The sequence below is a fragment of the Leuresthes tenuis genome, unplaced genomic scaffold, assembly GCF_036924035.1.
Source record: "Leuresthes tenuis unplaced genomic scaffold, fLeuTen1.0.hap1 SCAF_1, whole genome shotgun sequence".
Lineage (NCBI taxonomy): Eukaryota > Metazoa > Chordata > Actinopteri > Atheriniformes > Atherinopsidae > Leuresthes > Leuresthes tenuis.
Genome location: NW_027325355.1, coordinates 13,946,161 through 13,972,307, shown reverse-complemented (window position 1 = coordinate 13,972,307; position 26,147 = coordinate 13,946,161). Strand labels below are relative to the sequence as shown.

At 41.2% G+C, this 26,147-nt stretch overlaps 1 protein-coding gene across 6 annotated transcripts in view; it reads left to right on the top strand.

Annotated features, from left to right (window-relative positions):
• tns1a (tensin 1a) overlaps window positions 1–26,147 on the top strand; it is a 103,103-nt gene that overhangs the window by 63,818 nt on the left and 13,138 nt on the right. For 5 of the 6 annotated variants that reach the window (XM_072379410.1, XM_072379416.1, XM_072379395.1 and 2 more), the window contains 12 exons: window positions 142–206; window positions 704–787; window positions 5,430–5,542; window positions 5,638–5,698; window positions 5,818–5,893; window positions 6,016–6,145; window positions 6,668–6,733; window positions 6,932–7,057; window positions 19,628–21,304; window positions 22,334–22,414; window positions 22,705–22,868; window positions 23,099–23,243. In XM_072379410.1, coding sequence (XP_072235511.1) covers window positions 142–206; window positions 704–787; window positions 5,430–5,542; window positions 5,638–5,698; window positions 5,818–5,893; window positions 6,016–6,145; window positions 6,668–6,733; window positions 6,932–7,057; window positions 19,628–21,304; window positions 22,334–22,414; window positions 22,705–22,868; window positions 23,099–23,243 — 2,788 coding nt within the window. The remainder of the gene's footprint in view (window positions 1–141; window positions 207–703; window positions 788–5,429; window positions 5,543–5,637; window positions 5,699–5,817; window positions 5,894–6,015; window positions 6,146–6,667; window positions 6,734–6,931; window positions 7,058–19,627; window positions 21,305–22,333; window positions 22,415–22,704; window positions 22,869–23,098; window positions 23,244–26,147) is intronic. The other variant, XM_072379426.1, reaches the window with a different exon arrangement.

Here is a 26,147-nt window from a genome sequence, read left to right as displayed (position 1 = left end):
GACCAATCCATCATATTTAAATAGGATTCGATTGATTGGTACAGAGATTGTGGAGTCCTTTGAAATGTTTCCAGTTTCAAATAAATCTTGAAACTGTGATGTTTAGCCGAGTCTTTTCTTACATCTGTTTCAATGTTGCAGGGGAACCGAGGTCGGACGGGAGTGGTGGTGGCCGCCTACATGCACTACAGCAACATATCTGCAAGGTGTGAACACGCCATGAGCTGTGGAACATATCCAACGACGTATTGACATTCACTGTTGCAGTGGAATTGGCTTTGTAGAGTTTCAGAGATTTCCCGCTGTCGATAATGGAAAAAGTTATTTGAGTGCTTTGATCCTGTAGACCTCCTCCTCACAAGGAGCAACAATCCATCAATGTTAGGCCTTCAAGTCTGGTATTTAAGCAGCCTTGAAAATTAAACACTTACGGGATATTTTAGCTGAACAGTTCATCCTGGCAAGTTTATTTTTCTGGCTCCGTGAGAAGAATGACTTTGAAAATGTTATCGTTCTCTAATTCAGCCAGATGTTAGTAGGTGGGAAGAAGCCAGGAAGACTTAAAGCCACTTTATCATAAATGGCGACGGTCAGGAAATATTGAAAACCCCTTTCTAAAAAACACTTATTGTTGATACTTTGCTATCTTCAAAGTAAATCCTGGTGTAACCAGTGATAACGTGTCGATTTTTATGCCATGTAGCGCCGACCAGGCACTGGACAGGTTTGCCATGAGGCGTTTCTACGAAGATAAAGCACTTCCTGTGGGACAGCCCTCACAGAAAAGGTATGTCATTACCTCGCTTACTGTTATTATTGTTGATATGCTGCGCACAATGTTATCAGGCAACTTGTATTCTTTTTTAAACACCAAAAAGGAAAGAAATCTAAGTAAAACACCATTAGAAATTGGATTTCCTATTTAACTCAAGATATGGCAACTTGCCAGATTTCAGTTATCAAATTTAACTACTTGAAAGCTGCTTTTATAACATTTTTATCTATTTTCTTTCTGCAGTTAAGTACTGAAGGAGTACTGAACAAGTCCATATAATGTTTATTTTTGGCAGTCTGCTGGCATAGGCTTGGAATCTTTATTGTTAAAAACAAGAAAGAAAAAAAACTCATGACACACTCCTGGAACACCACTGCTTTGTTTTAGCTCCTGTCTCTTTAAGGCTCCCTTATTAAAATGGGGAGTCTGTTCTTAAATATAGCAATGCGAGACAGTTGCTCATTATTTGCATGAGTTGTGTCCAACCGGCCATTTGATGAATATGTTATTCGGTGAAGTCAATGAGTAATGGGATAAAAACCTGTATTTTAGACGGTTCAAGAGAAGCGTCCTCTGTAGAAAGGGACAAAATATATTTTGCTATATTAAGTATTAAGTATTAAGTACTGAAGGTAAGGGGAAAAAAATCAAAATACGTAACATGGACTCCTTGGGAACTCACAAGCCTTCCCAAGATAACGCTACTGAACCCCTTTAGCATAGAAGTAGCAGATTTAGCTGGTTTTAGCAGGTGTAGCTCCTAAGCTAATTAAGCCTACGTGATGTGTTGCTTGAAACTCTAGCCCTGCTTGACATTTTGATAGGTAAAGCGAGCAAATTTTTCAGGTGGCAACTTTACATGATATTCTTTTAAAAGGCTAAAGCTAAATTATACGAACACTGCGCGGTTAAAAGGTTAGCACCCATAAAAGTTTTAATCTTCTTAGGTGAGCTTTGTCGTACTTTAAAGGTGTTAATTAGTCTCAGTGCTCAAAGTAAATCATTGAAAGGGGAATGTAACAATTTACTGTCCCAGTTTGCAAACAGTTGCTTTCATAGCGCTCTTCCACCGTCTTGCTGAAGTTTACCTTATTAAATAAGGTCTTATTAAATTACAGCTACACCTCAGTTCCTGTGGTTCTAGCTTTCAGAAAAGCTAATTGAAGATACTAGTTTCTACTACTAGTGTTGGGCAAGTTACTTCCAAAATGTAATGTATTTCATCTTACAAGTTACATGCATTTTAAAGTAATATGTTTCTTTACAGTATTACCTTCTGTGTAGAGTAAAGAGTTACTTATTACTTTTTAGTTACGTTCACCAAAATAAACATTTAGGACAAGGCATAACAATATGAAGGTGCGCAATATTTTCCTTATTCTCAGACACTGAGACACAAATCTCTAGTGACTCATAACTTTATATATTTCTATCCATATTTTTTCTTAGTTAGGGCTTTGTTCATTACCACCCACAGTCTCATTAATGAATATTGTAAAACATGGAGATGTATTCCTGTTTTACTAAACTGTTAAATTATTCTGAGATGATGTGACAATAACAACTGACAAATTAAAACAATTTTTAATCATTGAATCACCTCTAACACCACCTGTTGTATCTCATCTTAAATTACCTATCTGTGGAAATGTGTTTGTACCTTAACAATAGGACTATATCATTATAGATTTCTTTTTACCTCGTCACTTGATCGAACAGGGATTTTTCTAACAAGCTTTTGAAACGCCGGCGACTCGGCTGTAGAAAAAGAGGCAGCGTGTCCTCCATGACACACTTGGCCACCAACCTTCTCACTTCTCCTGGGTCAAACATCTTCACCGCATTTCTGGAGAAATCCAACTTTCGTTGTTTAGATTTGCTCGCTCCGTCATCTTCCGTCTGTTTGCTAGCAAGAGGTCCTTTAGCCTCTAGCGTAAGGTTGCTGTGCAATCTCTCCAGGTGTTTCTTGAGGTTACTTGTACTATTTTTAAGCTGTAGACACTTCCCTCGGCCTCCCACCAGCACATAAAGTGCACCTTACTGTGAGGTTCTTATCCATTTCAGTGACAAATTCAAAACAGTGTGAGTATAACCACTTAGAAAACGTTGGATTATCAGTTGTTGTTGCCATCTTGCCGTCTTCTTCTTCTTCTTCTGTTGATTTACGGCTGTTGCGCCTGGGTTGTTTTTTTCCAAACCTCCACCTGTGCGATTGTAACGCATTGCCGGACTCAGTAACTGTAATAATATTTCCTAAATATAGTTAGTAACACATATTACTCTGTTACTGCCTACACGTAATGTATTACAGCCACACACACCAGTTCATCTTGTGCCCAAATCCATCTCCCTTATCTAGTTTCAGAAACATTCTACAGAAGAAATTCTTGACCGTTTTCTTGTGATCATCTCCAATTTCAGATTCAATTGAGATAATTGAGATTAAATGTCACAGCACAGAGAGATGCAATCTATTTGTCCTTCGGAAGAATTCCACTGGTGCCCCAAGGGAGGCTGCAGGCCAATGTTGACAGTTAATTTCTATCTTTGAAGCACATTAGAGAAAAATTTTCTTGAATTGAGGGCAAAGTAATGAAGTCCTGTAAACCAGAGCAGTCAAACCCATTAAGAATTGGTTGGTTTAATGGTTTAAAGATAGAAGAAATGTCTTGTTTCAAATGCAGTTTGTTATGACTGTCTTCTCAGTCATCTTCATTTAAGTCATAAATCTGCTTCTGTCATATTCTGACCCCTCTGCATTGTTAGTCTTTGGAAAGCTGAAAGGCCTGACAGTTACCCTCCTTCACCTGGGGAGTCTCGAGCTTCTTGGAAAGGATGAGCAGGGTAATAATTGAAGGAACACAAACACCAGAGGCTTAAAACCACTTTATTTTAGCTCTTGTGAATTAGACAGCCAGCCTTTCTTCAGCAGGTCTGTGGGCCTACCCTCTGCCCTGCTGCTATTTCCTGCTTTGGGTATAATTATCTCTGCCCCTTGAGGCTGCAAGTATAGTGGTCTGGAATTTGTGACATCAACATCAAGAGAAGAGAGAAGAGTATGAAGCCTCAGAAGCTGCAAAGATGTAGAGTAAATGTAGCATTTTAGCATCGTCCAATGGTTATGGTGTCAGATATGCAACGGTAAATAAAATGGATCACCTCCCTCCTTTTGTGAGGTTGGGACTTGATTTAAACAATGGAACAAAACAAAACGAAAAACTATCAGTAAGACTTCCTGTCTCAGATTGATTTGTCTTTGTACCCACTTAAAAGAGGAACTTGGATACAAAAGACAGGAGTTTCAACTTACCCAACCCAACTTTCAAATTTCCAGCATCCTTTCTGTTTCCATGGTGTGCAGCATCGGCAGTGTTTGGCGTCACTGCTACCCAGTGGCATTTTGATAAAGAAGAAGTATGTGAAGAATACAAGTGCTAGCGAGATGTGGTGTGTTTTGGCCGCCTGCTGTGACCTGACCTGTGTGACAAAAAAAATGTACCTCACTGAGGGGTAGTTTGATGTCATGACCCCAAGCTTAGATGTGGAGGAGTGTAGAAACTCTTAGTTGGATACATACCAGAACAATCTTGACGCCACGATGTTGTTTTGTTTGTGTTTTTTTTCAAATAAATAATTTGCCCACCATGTGGATAGAAATATGTCCAGACAATGACAAGCTGCAGTTTTTGGCTTTGTTTATGTGTTTCTTTTGTTTTTTTTGAGTCGGGAACGTAAAATTAGAACAGCTGATGACTGAGCTATTGGAACCACAGAGTAAACAAGCGCATCCTCATCCAAAGGGATGACGATGGCGTCTCGATGATAGACAGGACATGACTCTATCTCATATGTGCCGTGGCTACAAGCCCGCGCTCCACTTGGTGCTGCTAACATGACGTCTAGGGTCAGTCTAATTGAATTTCACAGAGGCTAAACCATCTGGTCACTGACAGCAGAACAGGGGGTTGTGTGCATGTGGCGACCTCGCGGTCAAGGTTACGTTTGGTACCATCATCATTATCATCATTAACAACCAGACCACACTAACTCAACAGACCCCCAACTGGCATCTGTACAAACCAATTCACCCTGACAGGTCCTGCAGTGGATAAAGGCTGCTTCGTAGTTGGAGAGGAAGTCTGTTCTCTGTGCCATTTTTGGAGGTGAACAGAATTAAGTATTATTCACTGGGGGTTTTAAGTATAATCTCTCAAGACTGCTTATTAACCAGTAGTTGTTTGAGATCCTGCATCTCAGCAAGGGTTAACTGATTGCAATGAAATGTGGTGCATATGGTAGTTTTACCTCAAACAAGGGCCAGATCAACTTCAGACATAAATACAAAACCCGAACAGAAGTATTTTGAAAATCAGACTGCTGTTGTATTTATCTGTTTATGTTTTGTTTCCAACTGACAATAAATTGCGCCATAGATATGATTTTGCAATCCAAAATGTCATCTGATTTATGTGGAGGTGCTACTTGACTCGTCCTGCAGAAACAATCCTGCCAAGTAGATTCTAATGATAAGCATCTGCTTTGCTTTCCATTACTGGGAAAAATGTTTCTTTTATTTCTAAGATTTTACATCTATGTAAGTCCCGGGCCGGTTGAGGCTTGGTATCAAAGTGCTTTCTCTTCCTTTGTTCTGCAGGTATGTGGGATACTTTAACGGCCTCCTGTCTGGACACATAAAAATCAACAACAAGCCTCTGTTCCTGCATCATGTCATCATGCACGGCATACCCAACTTTGAATCCAAAGGAGGTGAGCATCTGCCTCGGCCAAAGCCTGCAGAGACAGCTCTGTTTAGCTGGTGGTCTTGCACGTGTTTCAAGTTTTGTGTTTGCGTCACTTCACAGGCTGCCGTCCGTTCCTGAAGATCTACCAGGCAATGCAACCAGTCTATACATCGGGAATATAGTATGCACATTTTAATTCCAGTTCAGCGTGGGGTTGTGTTTGAATCCAGTGCCAAACTGTAACTATGAAGCGATCAGCATGTGAAATTTAAAGATTGTTGTGACCTTTGTTTATGACAGCAACGTGCAAGGAGACAGCAACACCAGTATCTGCATCACCATCGAACCCGGACTCCTTCTGAAGGGAGACATTCTGGTGAGATTTCAATGGGAACGTGGAGCTTTTCTCTCCTCGTCTGCACCTTTAAATGCAGTGTTTTTAGAATGCGGAGTTGTTGGACTGATTGACACAGTGGCACCCTTTCCTGTTCATCATAGTTAAAGTGTTACCACAAGAGGTACAGGAACCCGACCAGAGACGTGGTGTTCAGGGTTCAGTTCCACACTTGTGCCATCCACGACCTCGGGGTGGTTTTCGGGAAGAGCGAGCTGGACGACACCTTCAAAGGTAACTGCTTTCTTTGTGGATGTGTTTTGACAATCATTACCTCTATCACGGCAGAATAATTTGGAAACCAAGAACCTAAAAAAAAAAAAACACATATTCAGCCATTGTAAATTAATCATCCATAAAAAATCTATGTAAGAACATAACTGAGATATAGAACCATGTTTCTGTGTCGATCAAGTCTACTAAAAGTGTCCTCATGAATATATCTACAGCTGGGATTTTTTTGCCTTTGCTGCAAGAGCACACTGTTCCCCACAGTTTTGCAGTGAACAGGGTCCTCTGGTGGTGAAAGCGGCTCAGCATCCTCTCGCATTAATTAAAAGAGAAACAGAAGAACGTTTGAAATGGCTGTCTATGCGGTGGATTGAAAAGAGCGTTTGAGTTTGTTCAACATTTTCAAAACGAACGCAGATTCGAGTTCAAATTAGAAGCTGTATGCTGTATACCGACTTTGTCTGCCATGTGTCTTTGTTTCGACCATTTTACGAAGACAGTTTTGTACGGCGTGTTTTTCTACAGATGAGAGGTTCCCAGAATACGGGAAGGTGGAGTTTGTTTTCTCATATGGAGCAGAAAAGATAAAAGGTAATCTATTATCCCTTATTGAGAGGAGCTTTGAAATTGTTTCTGTTATTTCCCCCAAAAAAGAAACAAATGGAAATGACGTGTGGCTTTTTGAATTGCGAATGTCACTTTCTGTCCACTCGCGGCGCCTTTTTTAATGTGACAGGCGATGCGCTCTGTGTGAGGACCTCATTGCCTGTCTCTCCTTGCGTTTCTCAGGTCTGGGCCACCTGGAGAACGGGCCGAGCGTTTCCGTGGACTACAGTACCCTCGACCCTCTGATCCGCTGGGACAGCTATGAGAATTTCAACCAGCCTGGCGAGGACGCAACAGATGGCCAACACGGTATGTCCACGCACCGGTCCAGTTTGATGAATGGGTTGTCTTCACCTAAAACAGACTTTCAGTCTCTCCGTGTGTCATCTGGAACTTCTGCTTTGGGGGTTTGACTTCCTCCTTATAATTCATTTTGATCAAGCCCATGTGAAAGAGACAAGTTCACATCTTAATGTCAAACAAATCCAGCGGAAACTTGGAAGTAAAAACAAAATGTTTAGAATGGTCTGCTATTATGTTCCTCCTACAGCTTCGTAAAGAAGACTTAGTTGCCTTGTAAAAGTTAAAAGAAGTAATGGTAGGTAATTCATGTGTTTTCCTCAGTTATTTTAAAGGAAAAGATCATTCAGTACCAAAGCCATAGCTCAAACATACAATAAATCAAGTTGGTCACTCGTAACAGATCGAGGTCTCACGCTCTGCACCCTGCTAAAGAGGAGCCCCGTCGTCCTGTCTCTGCTGCCTCCGAATCCCCGCACCCTCCTCCTCTTCAGACCTGTCAATTAGGCCTTTAAATAGCCACTGCAGAAATAGGGGGGGCGTCAGTCGCCATGCTACTGGCTGCCCCCTTCCCAGGGTGGGCTGTAACCTGAAACACCCACCAGGCACAACTCCCTCAAGTGACCTCGATTGCTTCTGTGCCGAGAAGTCAGGAATTTGTAATGTTGGCTTAATGTGTCCAAGCTGGATTTTTTTTTTTCACGTTAGTTATGATTTCGTCATTGTTTTTGTGATGGTTTTCATTGAAAGGGTTTAAAAGACTTTTTACCATAACCTTTGGCCGGCAAAGAGATGTGAGGAGAAGGACGGTTCATCACATTTACTGTAGTCGGTTTGATCGCACGGTCCCCTTGGATCCTCTCAGTGGTGATGAGAGTCATGATTGCTGCTGTAAAATCTGCACAAACAGATGGATGTACTCGCACTCAGTCAAGTCAGGACTTGGCAGTCTTTCTGGTGCTGCATCCACTTTTATGTATGGGATTTTTTTTTACGGCTTTGCAAAGAACCATTTAATTTTTATGCACATCCCTAGAGAACCGTTGCAGTAATTGCTGTGTTGCAAGAAGGTCAGTGGGAAACCGCCAGGATTGCAAGTTTGATACTAATTGAATGGGCAGTGGCGTTCTCAGCACTCAGCAGAAAAAATAAATAAATAAAAAATGCTCTCGGCCCGTTTATTCATTTCTCTAATTGCAGCCTTTCGCTCTTACGCTAGGACCCAAGAATCTGGAAGTTGAGAGGATGTTGGTGTTGGAACACAGTGTCTGTTTTTACAAGGTTTTTGGTTGGACATGAGATCAAAGGGGTTTTGCTTTTTTTATGGAAGTGTGAGGAGCAGCCAACGAGTTATTCAACTATTCCATAAAACTGCACAACAACTGATAGAAACGAGAATTCTATTTTATTGTGAGGACTCAAAGTACTTAATGACCACTGGGGGAATATATATATATATATATATATAAAACAGACACTGAGAGAATGCCAATCAAGTGTAAAGTATCTGCCTATTTTTACACGCTACATCTCGGTAGATATAATCTCTCATCAGGCATCATTTTAAGAATCTAGACTTTTTTTATTCGTCTGGGTGTCAAACAAATGTTTCATCACCACGCCCTGATGTCAGAATGCATCTGGGAACTCGGCTAAACCCACCCCCGCCGCCATTTTTAACCGCCGACCTTGGATATCCAGTCGAGAGGACTCGGTGAAAGATGGGTGTCTTAAAAGGGTCTAGGGCTAGGAAGCTCGTAGCTGTGTGAATATCACATTGATGTGCAAGGACATGGGGGAACAGGAGGAGACGTATCATTAGCTTACTAGCTTAAGTGTTTGACTTTGTAGTCTGGATGTGCCTTATGTATTTGTTTTTACGTGGTATGCAAAGGCGGGTGTGCGGATGCGGTACACCTTGTGTGTGTGCCGCCTTTTCTCTATTAACAGCTCTGTGGTCTGGGAACAGCTGTGGACCCAGAGGTCAGATGAGTTGGAAGGCCACCGCTTGGGCCTCAAAGGACGCCACGACTCGCAAATCTGCTTCTTTTGTTTTTTTAAAGCAACACATTTTAGCATCTGAAAGATGTGGCACAAGATTGCCTGTTGGCACAAAGAATAACATCTTCTTAGTTAGGGCCCGAGCTGTAAGGCGCACCAAAAAAGCCTGGGACGTCATGGTGCCAGGTCCACGGGAAGTCGGCCATTTTGAGTGGAAGATGCAAATTGGTGCCGTTTCGCCTGTTTCCACACTTCGCATATGATCAAACTCCTCCTACAGATGAAATAGTAACAGCTTCAAACTTGGTCGGGTTACTCTTCAGCCATGGGCGATTAAAAGTTAGGAGAATCTTTTCCAAAGTCTGAACGGTGTGGCCGTGGCAGACCCTCAAACTATGACTACTCGCTACTGCTCGCCACAAAACGCAAAGTCACTTGTCCGATCTTCAACAAACTTCATAGGCTTGCCCAGGACTCTGCCCTGACTGCGTACATATGCACATACTGACACTCACATTTAGCGCCACCTATTGGTGGTTGGAAACGTCACTTTGTTTCCACACCTCGCATATGATCGAACTCTTCCTACAGATGTTAGGTTAAGGGCTTCAAACTTGGCCAGGACTTTCGTACGTGCTCAGGCCCAATCATCACTGCTTGCAGCTTTAATTTTTTATCGTCTTCCCAAAGCAGCTGAGACATGGACGCATCTGACCTCATAACATGAGTCCACCGTCTTTCTGTTCATCTGAGATCAACTCATGCCAAGAGAACCCAGTGGTTTCTCTGTGAAGTTTTTGATTTATGTCCTCCTCCTTGCATAAGAAAGTTTCAGGTTAGTTCTCTGGATGCAGCATTGGACTGTGGACTGTGGGATTTCCAAGGTACTCCTGAAGCCATGTGGCTATATTTATCATGGTTGCATTACGGTTCTTCATGCAGTGACACTTCAGGGCTTAAAAGTCACAGGTATCCAACAGTTGTTTCCAAAGAGACCAAAATTAATTGCAATCTAGAATTAGGAAATACTTTTTTTTTTTTTTAGAACTTATTGATGATTTTCTGACCAAGTTTGGCACAAAGGAGTGAGCCACAAGCAGTATTGTGCTATAAGTTCACGCTTCACACGAAGCAGCTCAAAGTTCAGTTCAGCACAGACTAAAACTGAACAGGTTCATAGTTCACCATTTAAAATTCCTGAACCTCCTCTGAATTATCGTCCTTGTATGAAACAGTGTTACGGACCGCTGTGAAGTACAGGAACAGAGGTGCCGTAGCACAATTCATCATGGCGCGCTACATGGGAGAGCTGCACTTAGTTCACGTTCAGTGGATAAAAGCGGCCTAAAATTCTCCTAAAAATATGCGTGACACATTTTTTTTTACATGTTCATGGGCAAGACACTGCCAATTTTCTGGTGGGCTCTCCTTTTCTGCTCAGTCCTGACACCCTTATCTGTCACCATTTAAACTACTGATTATAGCATCTTCTTTCTTGTATTCTTAATAGGGCCGTCATAGTTAACGCGTTAATCGCAATGCGATTAATTGAAAAAATGAACTCTTTCTCCTATTAATAAATAGGAGAAAAGTCACTAAGAGTTCACAGTTCTGAATCTGATGGGTCTAATGATAATAATTTCGTTCATTTAACCGTCATCAGGCCCTGTTCTGTTTGTTGTCTACTACCTCTTCAGTTTTAAGAAGATTTTATGTGCTGTGTTTTCAAAATAGACATGTCAAGTGGGTCTAAAATGCACTTTTTTATTTGAAAGAAGAAATAAAAGATAAAATAATTTTATTCTTTGTGTTTATTTAATTCTAACTGTATTTTTGATGTAGAGATTAATCGTGAGTTAACTATGGTAAAAAACATGATTAATCGCGATTAAAAAATAATCGTTTGACAGCCCTAATTCTTAATAAACTGTCCCGCCTTTTATTTTTGCCTCTCTCCCAATTTTTATTGACTGTATTATAGGCCTTATGTTATATATGTGCCACTTTTTTTCTTTCTTTTTTTTTTACAAATGCTGCACAAATGTATTTTTACAGTACTTACAGTGTTATAAAACATGCATTACGTAAAAGAAAACGATATTCCAATGAAAACACTTCAAATGTCGGGTGATATTTAAACATGCTGAGTCTACAAGTGCCTTTACTTTTTGTTATAATGATTCCCTGATCTCCAGGAAATGAGAACAACCACTAAAAGCAGTGTCTGGCCACAAGGGAATGAGTGTGTGTGGTGTGCTGTATGGTAAGAGCAGCGGTCCCAGTGACAGCGCAGGCTGTCTTCCTTGTTCGCCGCCCTCCTCCCATATTTGGCAGGGGCAGAGCCCTCAAACATGTCTGGAATAGCTGGATAGAGACAGACAGAGACAGATAGTGAGACAGGCTCAGAGAAGCTGACAGAAAACAGCAGAGACCAGACCTTTTTTTTTTTTGTCTTTTGTTGTAATTTCAAGGCGAGTGAGCGTTTCTTTTTCGGTTTCACACCGTTGGGAGTTCGGCTGTATTAGACAGGAAAGCACGAGGAGACTTTAAAGCATGAGGTAAAAATGAAGGAGTCAAGAAGAGCAACTGAACAACACTGACTGGTGAGTGTAAGGCCTGAGAACTAAGACTTAGGTGAACTTTCTTTAACGTTTTAAAAGGTCTTGTTGAATTTTGACAGTCACACGGTTACTTGCGGCATGTGGCAAATTCAAATGTTATCAAATCAGGCTTAAACATTTGCCGTATTTGCACTATTTTTGAGGTGAATTCTTTTTTTTTGGGGAAGGGAGGTTTAAAACAAAAAGACAAGGTTGTAGCTGTCTTTTCATTTGGTTCACAGACAACAGTCTATTTGTCTGTTTATTGTGTTTCCATGTCAACGCTGTTGCATCCTGTGTGTTTGGCACCTATATGGCACAAAATGAGTCACGGAGTGAGCAATTTGTGTGTGGAACATTTTATGAAGCAGGCTGCAATTTGGGTACACCAAAACTATTTGGGACTGATTGGTAGCTTCATGGGCGCTCCGGAGAGCTGGGACTGGGATGCCGCGCATGCAGGATTTGTTTCACAAACTGTCTCAGTGAAGTTAAATTCTCTAACAAAAAAAAAAGTGGCATCTTGTGGTATGGATCACCAGACTCCATGAAAGCTCTGTATTCGATCAGTAAAGCTATACACGGAAGATGCGGCTGACGTGAGGCATATCCTCAGAAACGGAGCACAGTCAGGTATTTTAAAACCAGCGCTATGTGTGTCTTTATGAGCCCATAATGCTTCTAGTTAGACCTCTTGCTGACAGCACGGTGAGCTGCAGCAGCAGGTTCAAATCCCAGCCCTGGAAACCCCGCTGAGTCCCTCCTCATCTCTTAATGCCTCTTTTCTCCCAGTGTCTGTCAAGATGTCTCCGTGCAGCTTCTGTAACTGTCCTGCCGGCGGTCTTTCTGTCTACACTTCTTGTTTATCACTGCTTTTTCGCGAACACCGCGTCATATTTCACTTTGTCAAACTTTTCTAGAAAAGAAGCATCCAGCAGCGGTATGACTTAATTATACTCCTCTTGGTGGCTAAATGGCAGTACCACTTTGTGTATTACTCCTGAACGAGTAGATGTATGAAAATGGTAACATTTATGCAAAGTGATTGAAACATTTTTGGCTTAATTGTAAGGTTGCTTGAGAATCTTTCAAGTTAAGCTCATTTTAAACTATTTCACATGCGGAGGGATATTTAAATCTACTCCAGCGCATAATATTCTCTTACATCGTCATAGGTTTGAAGAAGGGTCTTGGAAAAGCATAGATAGCGAGGAACTTCTCACGAGGTGATTTTCCAGCTTTTTTTTAAAAACATTTATGAAAAACATGTTGAAGATCAGAGGAAAGGTAATGTCCTCAACTTATAGAAGAACGCTTATTTTTGTGCATCTAAAAAAGTATTCAAACGTCAATCATTTGGGAGGTGCTTGGTTTTCACAGGACACAACTGGTGTGCAAAAAATTGAATTTACAGCTATCAGTAACAGTGTAAAAAGAAGCATTTTGACGGGTGCTGGAGCTGAATTATAAAGTTATAAATGTGAATTACAAAGTAAAACAAGTGCCTTGAATTTGTACTGAAGTATAAATGTATTTAGTTACTTTCCACCTCGTAAATACATGTTAGAATAATGTTTTGTTAAATATGGAACTCAAATTCCTGTTTGACAGATAAAAGTCGTCCATTATCCCACACTGTGACCAAATTGACATCTAAATGCACTTAGGACGGTGACATTTGCTCTTGTGTGGAAGTAGAGTATTTTCTGGTGCCTCTGAGAGGTAAGTACAGTTCACCAAAGCTCCCAAAGACCCATAGATAACAGAGCGACATCCAGGAAGACAGCGGTCAGATATGACAGTTACTGATCCTCAAAAGTGAAAGATGGATGGATGGACAGATGCATGGAAAACAAAACCCTCCAGTAATTCGACAGCAGGATCTGCAGAGGCAGACATGTGGACCAGATACCCTCTCTTGATCCCGTCAGTCCCCTTTTTAGTCCCTGTTCATATGCAAAAAAAGAGCAAACTCTTATCAGGCAAACGTCGGGATAGTTGTATTCAAGGGGGCATTTTCATTCAATGTTTGTTTTCAACCCTTCCTTTTTAAGATAAAAAAAATCTATGCAAGATCCACATTTTACTTTTATGGGGATTTCAGGCAAATTTACAACACGAGTACAAAGAAATCCCTAAAAAAAAAAAACCTTCAACTTGGCACAAGATCCCAATCTGCAGCATGATTCCTCGTGAATCAGACATGGCTGGAAGTCAAAAACTACTGACAGGCAGCTAGACAGATAGCTTTTTATGACAGTCACTCGGATGACAGACAGACGGATGGGTGACATCATCCCGAAAGCAATCTCGGAGACAGACACTGATACATTCACATCACATCACCTTAAACTGTGACAGCTGGACAGTGATAGATTGGCTGAGAGGCAGACGTGGCAAATATAAATACGCGACAGTTTTCCTTGTGCCAGTCACTGATACACCAACCATGACACCTTTTTCCCTGATGGATTGTCATCCCATTCCTTATTGGGGGGAGTCGGGTCTTACAGTCTCCCTCAGAACCTACTACAAAAATAGTCAATTTTTGGAGGCTTGTTGAGAACGAAAAGTGGACTATGACCATTTGCTGGTGATTAAATGGATTAAATGGGGTATTATAGCAACGCGTCACACAAAAACAAGTCTTAAAGATGAGCTCAGTCACCTTCCATCGGCACGCAGACTAGTTGTCGTCATGGTGGCATGAGAGAGTCCCAGTGAATTTAACATCCTGCTGCGAGATACTCGATGACATTACCGCATGTCTGCATGTATAAATGTTTGTGCCTCCGGTGTCCTGCCTCTGAATGGGAGCGAATATACAGTGACTGCACTGACATGTTGTGACATGTAATCAGGCCTTCGGTGTAAATACAGAGACAGTTTTTTCCTTTAAATCAGCAGAATGCAGTGAGTCTGCATTGGCGTCTGCACATGGACATCCGCCATATTCCACAAAGCTATAACTTCTTCTTAATTGCATCTTAGACCCACTATATGGGTCCAATATGCTTCACTTGTAAAACTTAGGCGTGTTTCTATATTTATATTTATATTTGTGCGTGCTTTGTTCAAATGGCTTCGGACCCTTTTCGATTAGGTCACCGTGTCGGCTTTCATGAGCGTCAAGCTCCATGGGAATTTTCCAACTTTAAACGTGCCTGGAAACTTTTACAGCAACTGACGAGGAACGCATCGGCAGGAATCGGCAGTCCGTGAATATTGTAGTTTCGTGTTGGAAAATTTGGCAAATCTCCACAAAATAATCCTACGAAGGACTGACGTTTCAGCTTTTCGTCGGTGATGGAAATTACTATTTCCGTTTTTTTCTGCAAAATGGTATAATAAAAGACTCATAAAAGACAAAAAAAAAATTAAGGACTTCTCACATTAGATACACTTAATAAACATTTATCGACAGTGTCCATTTTCAAACGATATACCAACTACATACCCTCCAATTCCTCTGCGGGTATGTTGACAAATGGGCAGCTTCTATCAAGCTGTCTGTTAATCTTAAGTGCACTAACTATGTATATAATCCACATTCCCTCTGGTCTATTTGATACAGCAATAATAATGTGTTTGTGGCACATTGTCTATTTATAATAAACTGTTGGCCACAGGTGTTTAAATGGCTTTTTAATTGCCTCCAGAGCTGGGGTGCTGCAATGAGACACTCAAGCAAACACTAAAGAGAAAACAGTGAGGAGGCAAGGTGCCGTGTGCTTGTATGAGTAATGCCTCTGGCACTTTCACAAGAAAAGAAAGCACCTGTCACACGATGGACCATAAAGTATACACAGGTGTGGAGTTGGTGCGTGAGAGAGGTTTTGTGAGACTGACAAAGCCAGAAATAGTTTTTTTTGCCTAAAAGCTTCTTGAAACTGGCTTTAATTCCACTGATTGATAGGATGAGCAGTATCGAATGTGGTTTTTGTTCTCTGAAGCACAAAGAATGGCATGTTGCACTCATCTACTGGAATATGAAGCAAGTTGTTAGCTATTTGCGTTTGCCAAGCCCCTGGTGAGTCAACCGGTCTAATTTGAGCACCCTGCAACTATTTATTGACACCAGCGGAAAGCTATTTATTCTATTCAGATGGAGACCTGCTTGTTTACATCATTCATAATCAGGGTCATTAGATGTAATACCAGATTGGGGAACTGCTATCCAGATCTGATGCTCTCTGACTTTATGGTGTCGTACAATAGACGGCATTCTTGTACATTATATATTTCTGTTAACATTGGACAACAGCTGTATTCATATTTCTATCTATATTGGATAGTGTAGTGGTATGAATGCCTGCATGAAAGGTACTGTCTCCAGTAGGGGTCCTTAGGCAAGACCCCCTTACCCTATCTGCCCATTTGTGAGTTGCTTTGGATAAAAGCGTCTGCTAAATGCATAAACTTATTCACATATTCATATTTCAGAACTAAACTATTTTGGTTGTTGTAACTAGTTCCCAGTCTTGGTAATGCAGCTAAGTGACTTGGCTTTAGTAAGGATCCACAAATGCAATGACATCTAATAGTCACCTTACTCATGCCTTCCCAGTTCCTTATAGAAATAGAATAGAATTCAACTTTATTGTCATTGCACATGTCACAAGTACAAAGCAACGAAATGCAGTTTGCATCCATCCAGAAGTGCTTTAGCAAAAATATAAATTACAAATGTACAGTAAAGTTGTTGTGAATATGCTATAACTGTAAGTAAAAGTATATACAGGCTATGGATGTACAGACTATGAACAGGTTAGAAATGTGAAAGGGTATAAACAGACTATAAAAAAAGAATATAAGTATGGGAGAGTATTTATGACACAGGAGTAGATCATCTATACAGTATATACAGTAGTCCATGTGTTATAAAGTACAGGAAAAAGGTGCCACTTGCTTTAGCCCCAGCTGGCCCCAACTGACCAGAATTATGTTCATTAAAGCAAAAAAAGGCATTGGTTTTGACTGAATACACATGCATTGTTTGTGAATGGTGATCCGAGTCAAGTATGCAGCCACACTTGGCTATTTCTAACCTGGTAGCAGTCCAACTTCAATCTTGAAGTGTTCACTGAGTATCAACAAATTGTTGCATTAATACTAGACAACGGTTAGGGACGCAGAAGTCAATCTGAAAACATTTATGTTTGACCTGTGAAAGTATCGCTCCTTTAAAGTTTATGACTTTATATTCATTAGCTCATTTATCATAGAGATTGACCAACTTTATAAAAAAAATAGAATCTTTTACCATGTGAAACAACATTAGTATTTTCAAAATACGATTAGAATTCAGATTCCACAGCAACATTTGGTTTTGCTCTTTCACTTTGTCTGTTCCTTCCACCCCCCCACTCTGAACCATGACATGTCAGCTGGCAGCATCTGCTCTGTTGATTTAACCAGCAGCTGGAAAAAGCGTCACCACGGCAAAGTTGAGTCATTTTCACCACTGAGCAATTAAAGCTCATCTTTTACGAGCAAGAACAAGGGCATATCCTCCCAAAGGTCAGAATGAGCATGAGAGACAGATTTGGACAAAAAAAAAAAAAGCCCAGCTGGTGGCAATAGAGACCAGATCACTAAAATCAATAAAATACTATAGATTACTAAATTGAAGACCTTAAAGATAAATATGAATGAATAAAAAGGTAAAAAAGAGTTATGGGAGTGGAGGTGACAGACAGTAAGGGATCCCCCTTGTGACGTCACCAGGCAAGGGAGCTGCAAACAGATGGTGGGGAGTTGTAGTTAATCTAAAGGACATATCTTCCCAGGCAGGTGGGTGGAGGGGGCGATGGCAGTGGGGTTCCTTCTCTGCTGCTGGGAACAGGCAGTTGACCCCTCGAGGCAGCTTCAGTGGTATAGCCCCACTGCACTTCGGTAGAGCACATGTTGTGTGACGAGAAGCCATGAATCAGAGAGGACTAGAAAAGTTAGTAAGGACACTCAGAGGTAGAGGGTTCTGTCCCAGAGTGGTTTCTGGTGGACTGAAATTAGGCAGTTTTGTGAGCTCAGCCTAAATGAAGAGGAATTATTGTATAATTTCTTTGCTTTGGTAATAGTGATATGAAAATTGCAAAACTGTGACCCGCAGTACAGGTAAGGATGAAGTTTCCACTGAATTGCTCTGATGGTATTATCATGCAAAGTTGTATATAAGAATCAGATCTGTATATGGTAGATTTGCTTGGTTATGTAATTGCTTGCAAGGTAAATAAGCTTCGTTTTAATTTGTCTCCAATGAAACTAGATCTTTTTTTGTTTAAAAATAAATTCAGCTCACAATTTATCAATGAGGTTTTTGGACTAATCCCACCTTGTAAACAAATCTAAGCCTAGATTTATACTCTCCTAACATGCCAACATTTAGAACAACCACAGGAACAAACTGTGTTTATAGCTTCCTTGTTCTTGTTGCTACTGCGCTTGGGAGTTGTTGTTGACATGGGTTTCGAAATAGCTGTGGTCAGAGCGATCCACCATCTGTCCTCAGGGGTCGCTCAATTTGGAACATCCCCCCAGATGAGCCAGCTCAGTGATGTATATGTTGTGTATCCCTTTTTTTTTACTTTGTGTTTCAATAGTATGAGTGATGACCTTCTTTAGTACAAAAGTTTAGCCAAGCTAACGAAAGTTAGCTTAGTTTTTTGGTATGAAAACTTGTAATACCTGGTCCAACAAGAAAAATTCACCAGAAATCGATACCGTGAAACTTTGCACATAAGATTTAATTTCATAACCATGTCAGTTACGTAGTAGTGGGTAAAGATTATAGATTTATTTATGCAGTTGTGCAACGTGTGTGTAACCACTTTGACATGCTTACATGATTCAGCAGCTAGATATCAACCTTATGAAGACAGCTCATCCCTTTCCAGTCCAGCTCTGGGCTTTCAGACTGGCACTGGTACTCTTCTCTTTGGCTCAAACAGACTAGTTTTTTCAGTATATATTGGGTAGGATCCTCCCCGGTTCATGTTATACAATGTGGGCCTGTGCTGACGCAATGTGACAGGGGCTTTAGACCTACAAATTCACTATTAATAGACCTGAAGGGATAGTGTTGCTGGAGGATGGGATACATGCTAAACTTTAGGGTTGCAAAAGTTGAATGTAAAGGGGATTTATGGGACTTGTGCCATAAAAAACCCTGTCCAAAAAAAAAATGGCTTGAAGATTGAAGCCACTGTACCTGAACTCTCTGTAAAAAATGTCTTGCACAAATTATGTAGCACCCGTGCAACCACTCTATGAAGGATCTGCCCGGGAATGGTGGCATGAGAGAGTCCCAGTGAATTCAGTCCACGCTCCCTCTCTGGATCCGTCTTTGCTTTCGGCCTCTAACTTCAAACGGCCAGTCATTGACGGAGTTTCCGTCAATTTTCCCCCAAGCCTCTTACGGGGGTTCTTCCAACTGACGTGGTCCCGTTATCGCTTTGTCTCCGTTCCTCCGGCCTCTTTTCTCCGCTTCCCCACGCACATCTCTCCTTCCTCCTCACCCCCAGGTCAAAACGCAAAAAAATACCTTCCGCCCAAACTACTAATCATAATCAGTAGTTGGGGAATATTACATACTGTCCAATAAAAATTAAGGAGCACAGCGGAAAATAATAGCCCAAACACTGAAGGATAATTATTTAGGAGAAATAACCTATTCTCTGCATAATCCTCAAAATTTTACCAGAATAGAAAGTTGAGTGAAATACACTTAAATCACAAAGTACTTATTCATCTAGTAATCTGAAATAGATACTTAAATAAAATGAAAACTTTACTTTCACTTAAATGTGATAACCCAATTTACCAATCGGGCTACATATGGAATTTAAATGACTTCAACAATTACTTTGCATCTGTCCAAGACTGATGCTTTAAGCGTTGTTTTATGTTCAGATGGATTCAACTGTATAAAAATACGGAAGCAGTTTAATAATTTTCATATCTCTCTTTATGGCTCTTTCAGATGTTGTTCATACCCAAGGTCCACTTGACGGAAGTCTATATGCCCGGGTCCGAAAGAAAGACTCCCTGGAGGGAGTTGTCACCATCAACGGCCTCTCGGTCTGTGAAAACTCCTTGACAAATGCAGAGAGCTCATTGCAACAGGCCAACCATCCCCTTCAAACCACAGAGCAGACCCTTCCTGTGACTGCCCACACCTCTCTGCCTGCTGTCGACCATACTCTCTCTGTGAGCAGCGATTCGGGCAACTCTACTGCATCCATCAAGACTGACCGTACTGATGAGCACAGTCAGTCCTTGCACAGTGCGGTGAGTCACAACCATCCAACGACAACCCACCCAATACTCAGCCCACAGGAGAAAAGAGAGCTTGATCAACTTCTGAGTGGCCTTGACGCACCCACTCAGCGGCAAGCCTACCTGTCCACATCCACTAGCCCAGGAGGAGGAGTCCGACACCTGGTCCCTGCACAGGTGCATGTCAACGGAGGCCACACCAGGTTGGTTGGCGCCCCTTCGACAGAGGAGCGTGAGACCGATATTCTTGACGACGAACTGCCTAATAGCCAAGAGGGAAACAGTGTGGACAGCTTGGGTACACTCTCATCCTTAGAGGGTCAAGCAACACCAGGTGACCTCTACTACCAATCACAGACACCTGTCAGTGGGCAGAACGACGGGCCATATCTCGAGAGAAACGTTCTTGGGGAAAAACTGAGCGAAATGCCCGTTCATGGAGTCCGAACTCCTACGGCGATGCAAGAGAGGTCTGTGGACTCATCATCGCCTCAGGGGGGATACAGCAACTATCAAAATGGAGGAGGGATGTACCACTCACCGTCCTTTGGGAATCCACCTGCCAGTAGCCCTGAGACCAACCCCAAACTGATGCCCAGGGCCCCCGAGAGGAGCACCAGTAGCCGGGATGCTGTTCAGAGAGGTCTCAGTGCCTGGCACCAGTATAGTCTTCCAGATGATCCATTTGGCCCTCCTCTTCAGTCAACTCACAGCCTGCCCCATTTCCCAACCTCAGCTTCACAAAGAGACATCGAGCAGTCCATTGAGGCGCTAAACATGCTAATACACGATCTAGACCCAATTAACTCCCACATGTCCAAATCCCACAGTGCTCCACCCGGCGAGAACAGTCTGAGTTCATCCCAGGCACCTTTCTCCCAGACCATGGCCAGGCCATCATACCAAGGGGACTCAGCCATCCATGGCTACAACAACTCTGGGCCTGTTAATAATGCTTATCATCAGCCCCTAAGATCAGCTGGGAGGGTGTCAACTTTGCCAAACCAGAGTCCAGTTATGGAATCTCCAGCATACTTTCCCCAAAAGCCCAATGCTGGCTATCAACACCAGAACACCACCCCAACACACACCCCTGAGCCCAACCTCCACACACGTCAGGCACCCCACCACTATAACACTGATTCCTCCTTCAACCAGCAGACACCACAAAAGTTATTAAACTCATATGCAGGCAGTGGAGTTTCACACTCCCCAGACTTGCAGGGGTCATCTCCATACCCAGGCTACAGCACCTCTTCTTCTCCCCTTCCTGCCCTCACCCCTCTGCCAAAGGATACATCTTCTTCGCCATTGCCCAGAGAACAAGATGCGGAGGAGGAGACACTAAATTTGGAGGGCCTTGTTGCTCACCGCATTGCTGGTAAGGCTCTTTGATATTGTGGTGTCAGTCATATTTGTTTTTTTTGTTTTAGCTATTGACTTAGCATCATATCATTTCACATATTTGTATGTAATTTTCCCACCATGCGGGCAGCAATTGTTTTTATATGGAAAACAATCAAACGCTTGAAATTAAACTTGATCAAGATAACATGGGATGTAGAAGTGAATATGTTTGCTTTAACCAAAAGGGAAAGTCAGACTTGATGGTGCTGCTATACACATCAGTGGCCTAACCATGAAGATATTTGGGATTTGGTCTTTTATTTGCAGCCCCGCAAACATCCACAAGAACATTACAGCTTCACTACCTGAAAAGAACGAATAGATAAATCAAAGATCTAAGCATGTATTTGCTACAACACTTGTAAAATGACACAGAGGGAACATGCCCGCATCAAAAATGCTGACAGAGGCTAATAGACGACTGTAGCAGAACGTGAGCAGTACAGCTTTCGGCAGTTTGTGTTACAGATTCATCATGAGGAGCACCAGAGGAATGACCTGTGCTCATAAAATTAGCTCTGTAGCCGAAATGAAGGAGAGCTGGTAAAAGTGAAGATGGGATGAGAGTAAGAATAGCCAGTCGTTCAGAGGCTCCAGCTTCCATACATTGTCTGCATTCAAAATTAATGTACTTCATGTGAAATGATATGAAAGCTCCCATATGCCTCCCAGTGGAGCAAAGATGTAAATTCTGTTTAGAAATTGCTTGTCACATGTGAAGCTGCTCAGACAAAAATGTTTTCCTGTGAGCTGTTGAAGTCTTATTTGAAACATCTTCTCATCCAGAATCTTATGTGACTTAACTCTTTTGCAAAATACTTCCATTAAAAACATTTCTGTTCTGATCCCCCTCCCCCTTTTTTTTGGTTCAATCCATTGATATGCTGTATGGAAAACCCTTCCTGCCATTGCTTCCTTCTATGCTCCTGTCTCACCTTCCTCCTCCTTCACTTCCACCTGCTTCCTACCCTTCTACCACCTGCCATCTCTCCCCCTGGAACAGAGTACAACGCTCGTATTCGGGGCATCAGTGAAAGCATGACACCACAACAATCTGACCGCCATCGCTCCTATTCCTTCTCTGGTTTGTCCACTTTCCCTCACTTTTAATTTCTTCATTTATTTCATTCTTTGTTACTTCACTTATTCTGTTTGTCCTTTCCCGTTGCATTTTTATTTCCCGCAGCCACCAAATTAAACTTTCTTTCTCTATCCATCCCTCTCCCTTTCTGGATATCTAAATGAAGGCATTGTTTACGGTCACTTGACCATGTTTTCTGGTGTATGTTTTGTAGCACAGAAATTTGTATTGTCATTGCACAAGGAAGTTATATGCTGAATGCCACAAAGTGACATTTTGGGGGGGGTTTTCAGGGGTTCGATCCACAGGGATGACACCAGAGGTGACGCAGGAGACAGGCAGGCGTCGCACCACAAGTGAGGGCCAGTACCAGAGCAGCCATGAAAACACATCGGCCACGCATTCGCCAGACTTTGCTAACAATCTGGCCCTCAACCCAGGAGGAAGACCTAGAGAGGTACACTTAAATGGTTTCTGCATCTTTGGGAATGCAAACATTTGACAGGCCTCGAATGAAAGGGGCATTAGACAAGACTACTTTAAATAATGATGAACATTTAAAGACATACTCATCATATGCAATAAAACATGTTTGAATATACATATATATGCATATACATGCTTACTTCCCTAACTTTTGAAGCTTTTGTCTTTGTGGACTAAATTTTTTATTTATTTCTTTTCCAGGGTCCCATGCACAGCTACCGGGAGGCATTTGAGGATGAAGACGCAGGCCGATTTGCCAGCAGTCCCACCTTTGGAGGTGGTGGTGAGAATTCCCCCTTGACCCCCAGCTTCCCTGTGTCGCCACAGAGTCCTTACTTCAACATGTGTAGGTTCACACTGCCTGCAGACATGGGCCACTTTCAAAACGTGGAGAATTATTTATCTAAAAGAACTCCTCTTTTGTTTTAGTTTCCGAAAACCATGCAAAAGTCAAATCCGAGGAAAACAGACCAATCTATCCTAAAACAGCAACAAATACACACAAAAAAGGAAACTTAAAAAAAAACAAAACATTGAAGGTATACTACTCAAAATTACAAGAGGTGGGTCAAAAATTAAAGATTATGATTTATTTTCTTTTAAAGGCTTTTCAGTTTATTCCTCCACAATTAAACTATTGAGATTAAAGGTCAAAATTATGAATTCCAAATTAAACTAATGAAAATAAACCAATGAACTGTAATCTAAATTTATTAAGCTTAATTTAAATTGATTCATACTGCTCAAGAGCAAGTAAAATTGGAGCATCTCCTCGCCATCATGAGCCTCCCACACACATTTTACCTGTAGCTGCATCACCTACCACATAAAGGACCCCCTTGTACATCTAAATCTATTGACCATGGCAAAAAAAGAAAGAGCCTGTGCTGAATGCCAAAAAAATAAATTAAAATCAAACAAGTTCAACAGGAACAGGGTGCAGGTGAAGGTTTGATCCATGATGTTCATTCACCACAAGTCATGTGGAGCAATGAAACTCATAACAGGTGTAGAAGTTGGTACTGAGGGTTTACATTCAGTGGGCGCTTTCATTTGGGTTGGCGCCTTTAAAACAGATTCTCTAAAAGACCACATTTCGTGCAAAGATCTATGAAAATCTTGTAAAAAAAAAGTTTCTCAGTTTACCAGGTGACGATAAAAAAAAAACCTCCATCTGCAAAGGATGCAGACATGGTGAAAAAAGCATTTCTTGAAAATTATGCATTACCATAAAAATTGCAGTATTGACAGCATATGTCCAATATTTTTTGTGATTTTTGTCACAACAACCTCATTCAGTTTCAATATACATCCATTTGGGAATTTACAGGCCTGTAACACATTACCAAAAAAGTTTAGACAGTAAAGCTTTGACCACTTTACCATTACCATTCCTTTTCGCTACACTTCAAAGATGCCACACAGGATGCCAAGCAATGAAGATTTTTGGGTGTTAGTTGGTCCCGTTGTTCCTGCAAACACTCAAAATATTCCACACATTCTCCATTGGGAACAGGTTGGAACAGGTCAGTCCAGAACCCTTTCCCTCTTCTTCCTCAACCACGCATTTGTAATGTGTGCACCAATGTGGTTTTACACTGGCTTGTGACAGGGGCAGTGACACAACCCCATACCATGAAAGATTCTGGATTTGGACTTATTGGTAACAGTTTGTTTGGTTATCTTTTCTTATCTATTTTTGTCTTTGGTCATTTTGTCAGCATCTGTTATTCCAAATAAATCTAAGAAATTTGAAAAGACCAAATACCCATTTCCACCGTGTGATGGTCCATCCCTAAAGTCTCCAATCCCATAGATACCACCACATCCCAGGATAGTGTAGTGGTATCTATGTATCTCCAGTTGGGGTCCTTAGGCAAGACCTGTAAGTTGCTTTTGATATAAAGCATCTGACAAATGCATAAACATAAAGTTGAAAGTTGCAATTGGGAATGTAACTCTGTACCATTGTGTTTTAAGAGGCTTCACTCCCTTGCCATTGTGGTTAAATCAGTCATTGATGAATGATCTGAAGAATCAAAGATAGTAGGTTTCCAGCTTAGCCTAGCAGTCGGGGCATTTATGCAGTAAAGTTCCTTCAAATTTTAAAAACATTTCATGATACACTGTTTTTGAACATTTCATTCATTTTCATGCATATTTGTATGTACATACAACCTCTAGATCTGCTGCCAGTATGCAAGACTCAGCCTTTGATGGATGGATGCCGTTTATAAACCAAATCATGATTTAAATATCAGCTTGACATCATCTGATTGAAGTAACATTTTCTAACCTCATTACTGGCCCCTGTCCCAACTTTTTTGAAATGTGTTGAAGGCCTAAAATGCAAAAAAACTATTGTATATGAACAAATTAAACGACGTTGAAGAGAAAACATCTGAAACAATCTGGTTTCAAACTATCTGATATTAAATAAGAGTCCAAATACTCGTGAAAATCACTGTCCCAACTTTTTCTTAGTTGGAGTTGCAGTTTTTATATATATGTACAGTAAAATCCAGAGATTTTCATAGCTGATTTCTTAATTTAATGTCAGTCAAATAATTTTCAAATTACAGTAAAAATATGTGATATTACCATCTAAATATGGTGCAATATTGGTGATGATTTTGTTTCAGTACATAAAAGTAAGGTAATCAAAGTTATTGTTTAAGTTTGTGGTAATTGGTGTCAGGCAGCTAAATGACTTCAGCATTATAATGGCCCTTGATCCCACATCCTCTCACATTGTATTTTTCATTCTCCTCACAATAAACACAAGCACGGAGCAGGTGTGCGCAAAGCCTGTTGTCTTAAGACACGGGGGACATTTCGTCATCATGACATCTGTTTTCCTTGGAAAGCAAGTTTACAAAAACAAGAAGTTAATTGCCACACTAAATGTTCTTGCAAACAGAAAATGGCAACATACCTTTAGAGTCTACGAATGCTTTCAAAACATATCGTAATGGGGATACTTTTATATTTTTCTCTTTGATCCTCTCTTAACCTGTTTTTATACCCCACCTGTTTTTTGTAAAATGTCTAATCAAACATGTAAAAGTTTGAGCAATTGCCTGTAACTGAATATCGTTATCGCCACAGTGTTGCATGACTGCTGCGCTAACGAGCAACCGGACTGTTGGATTCTCGCGGCACAGAAGGAGTCTGTTTATGAAATTCCCTTTACATCTTTGAGATACAAACGAAGCAAACTGAAAGAAGAGGCCACACATAGATATTTTTG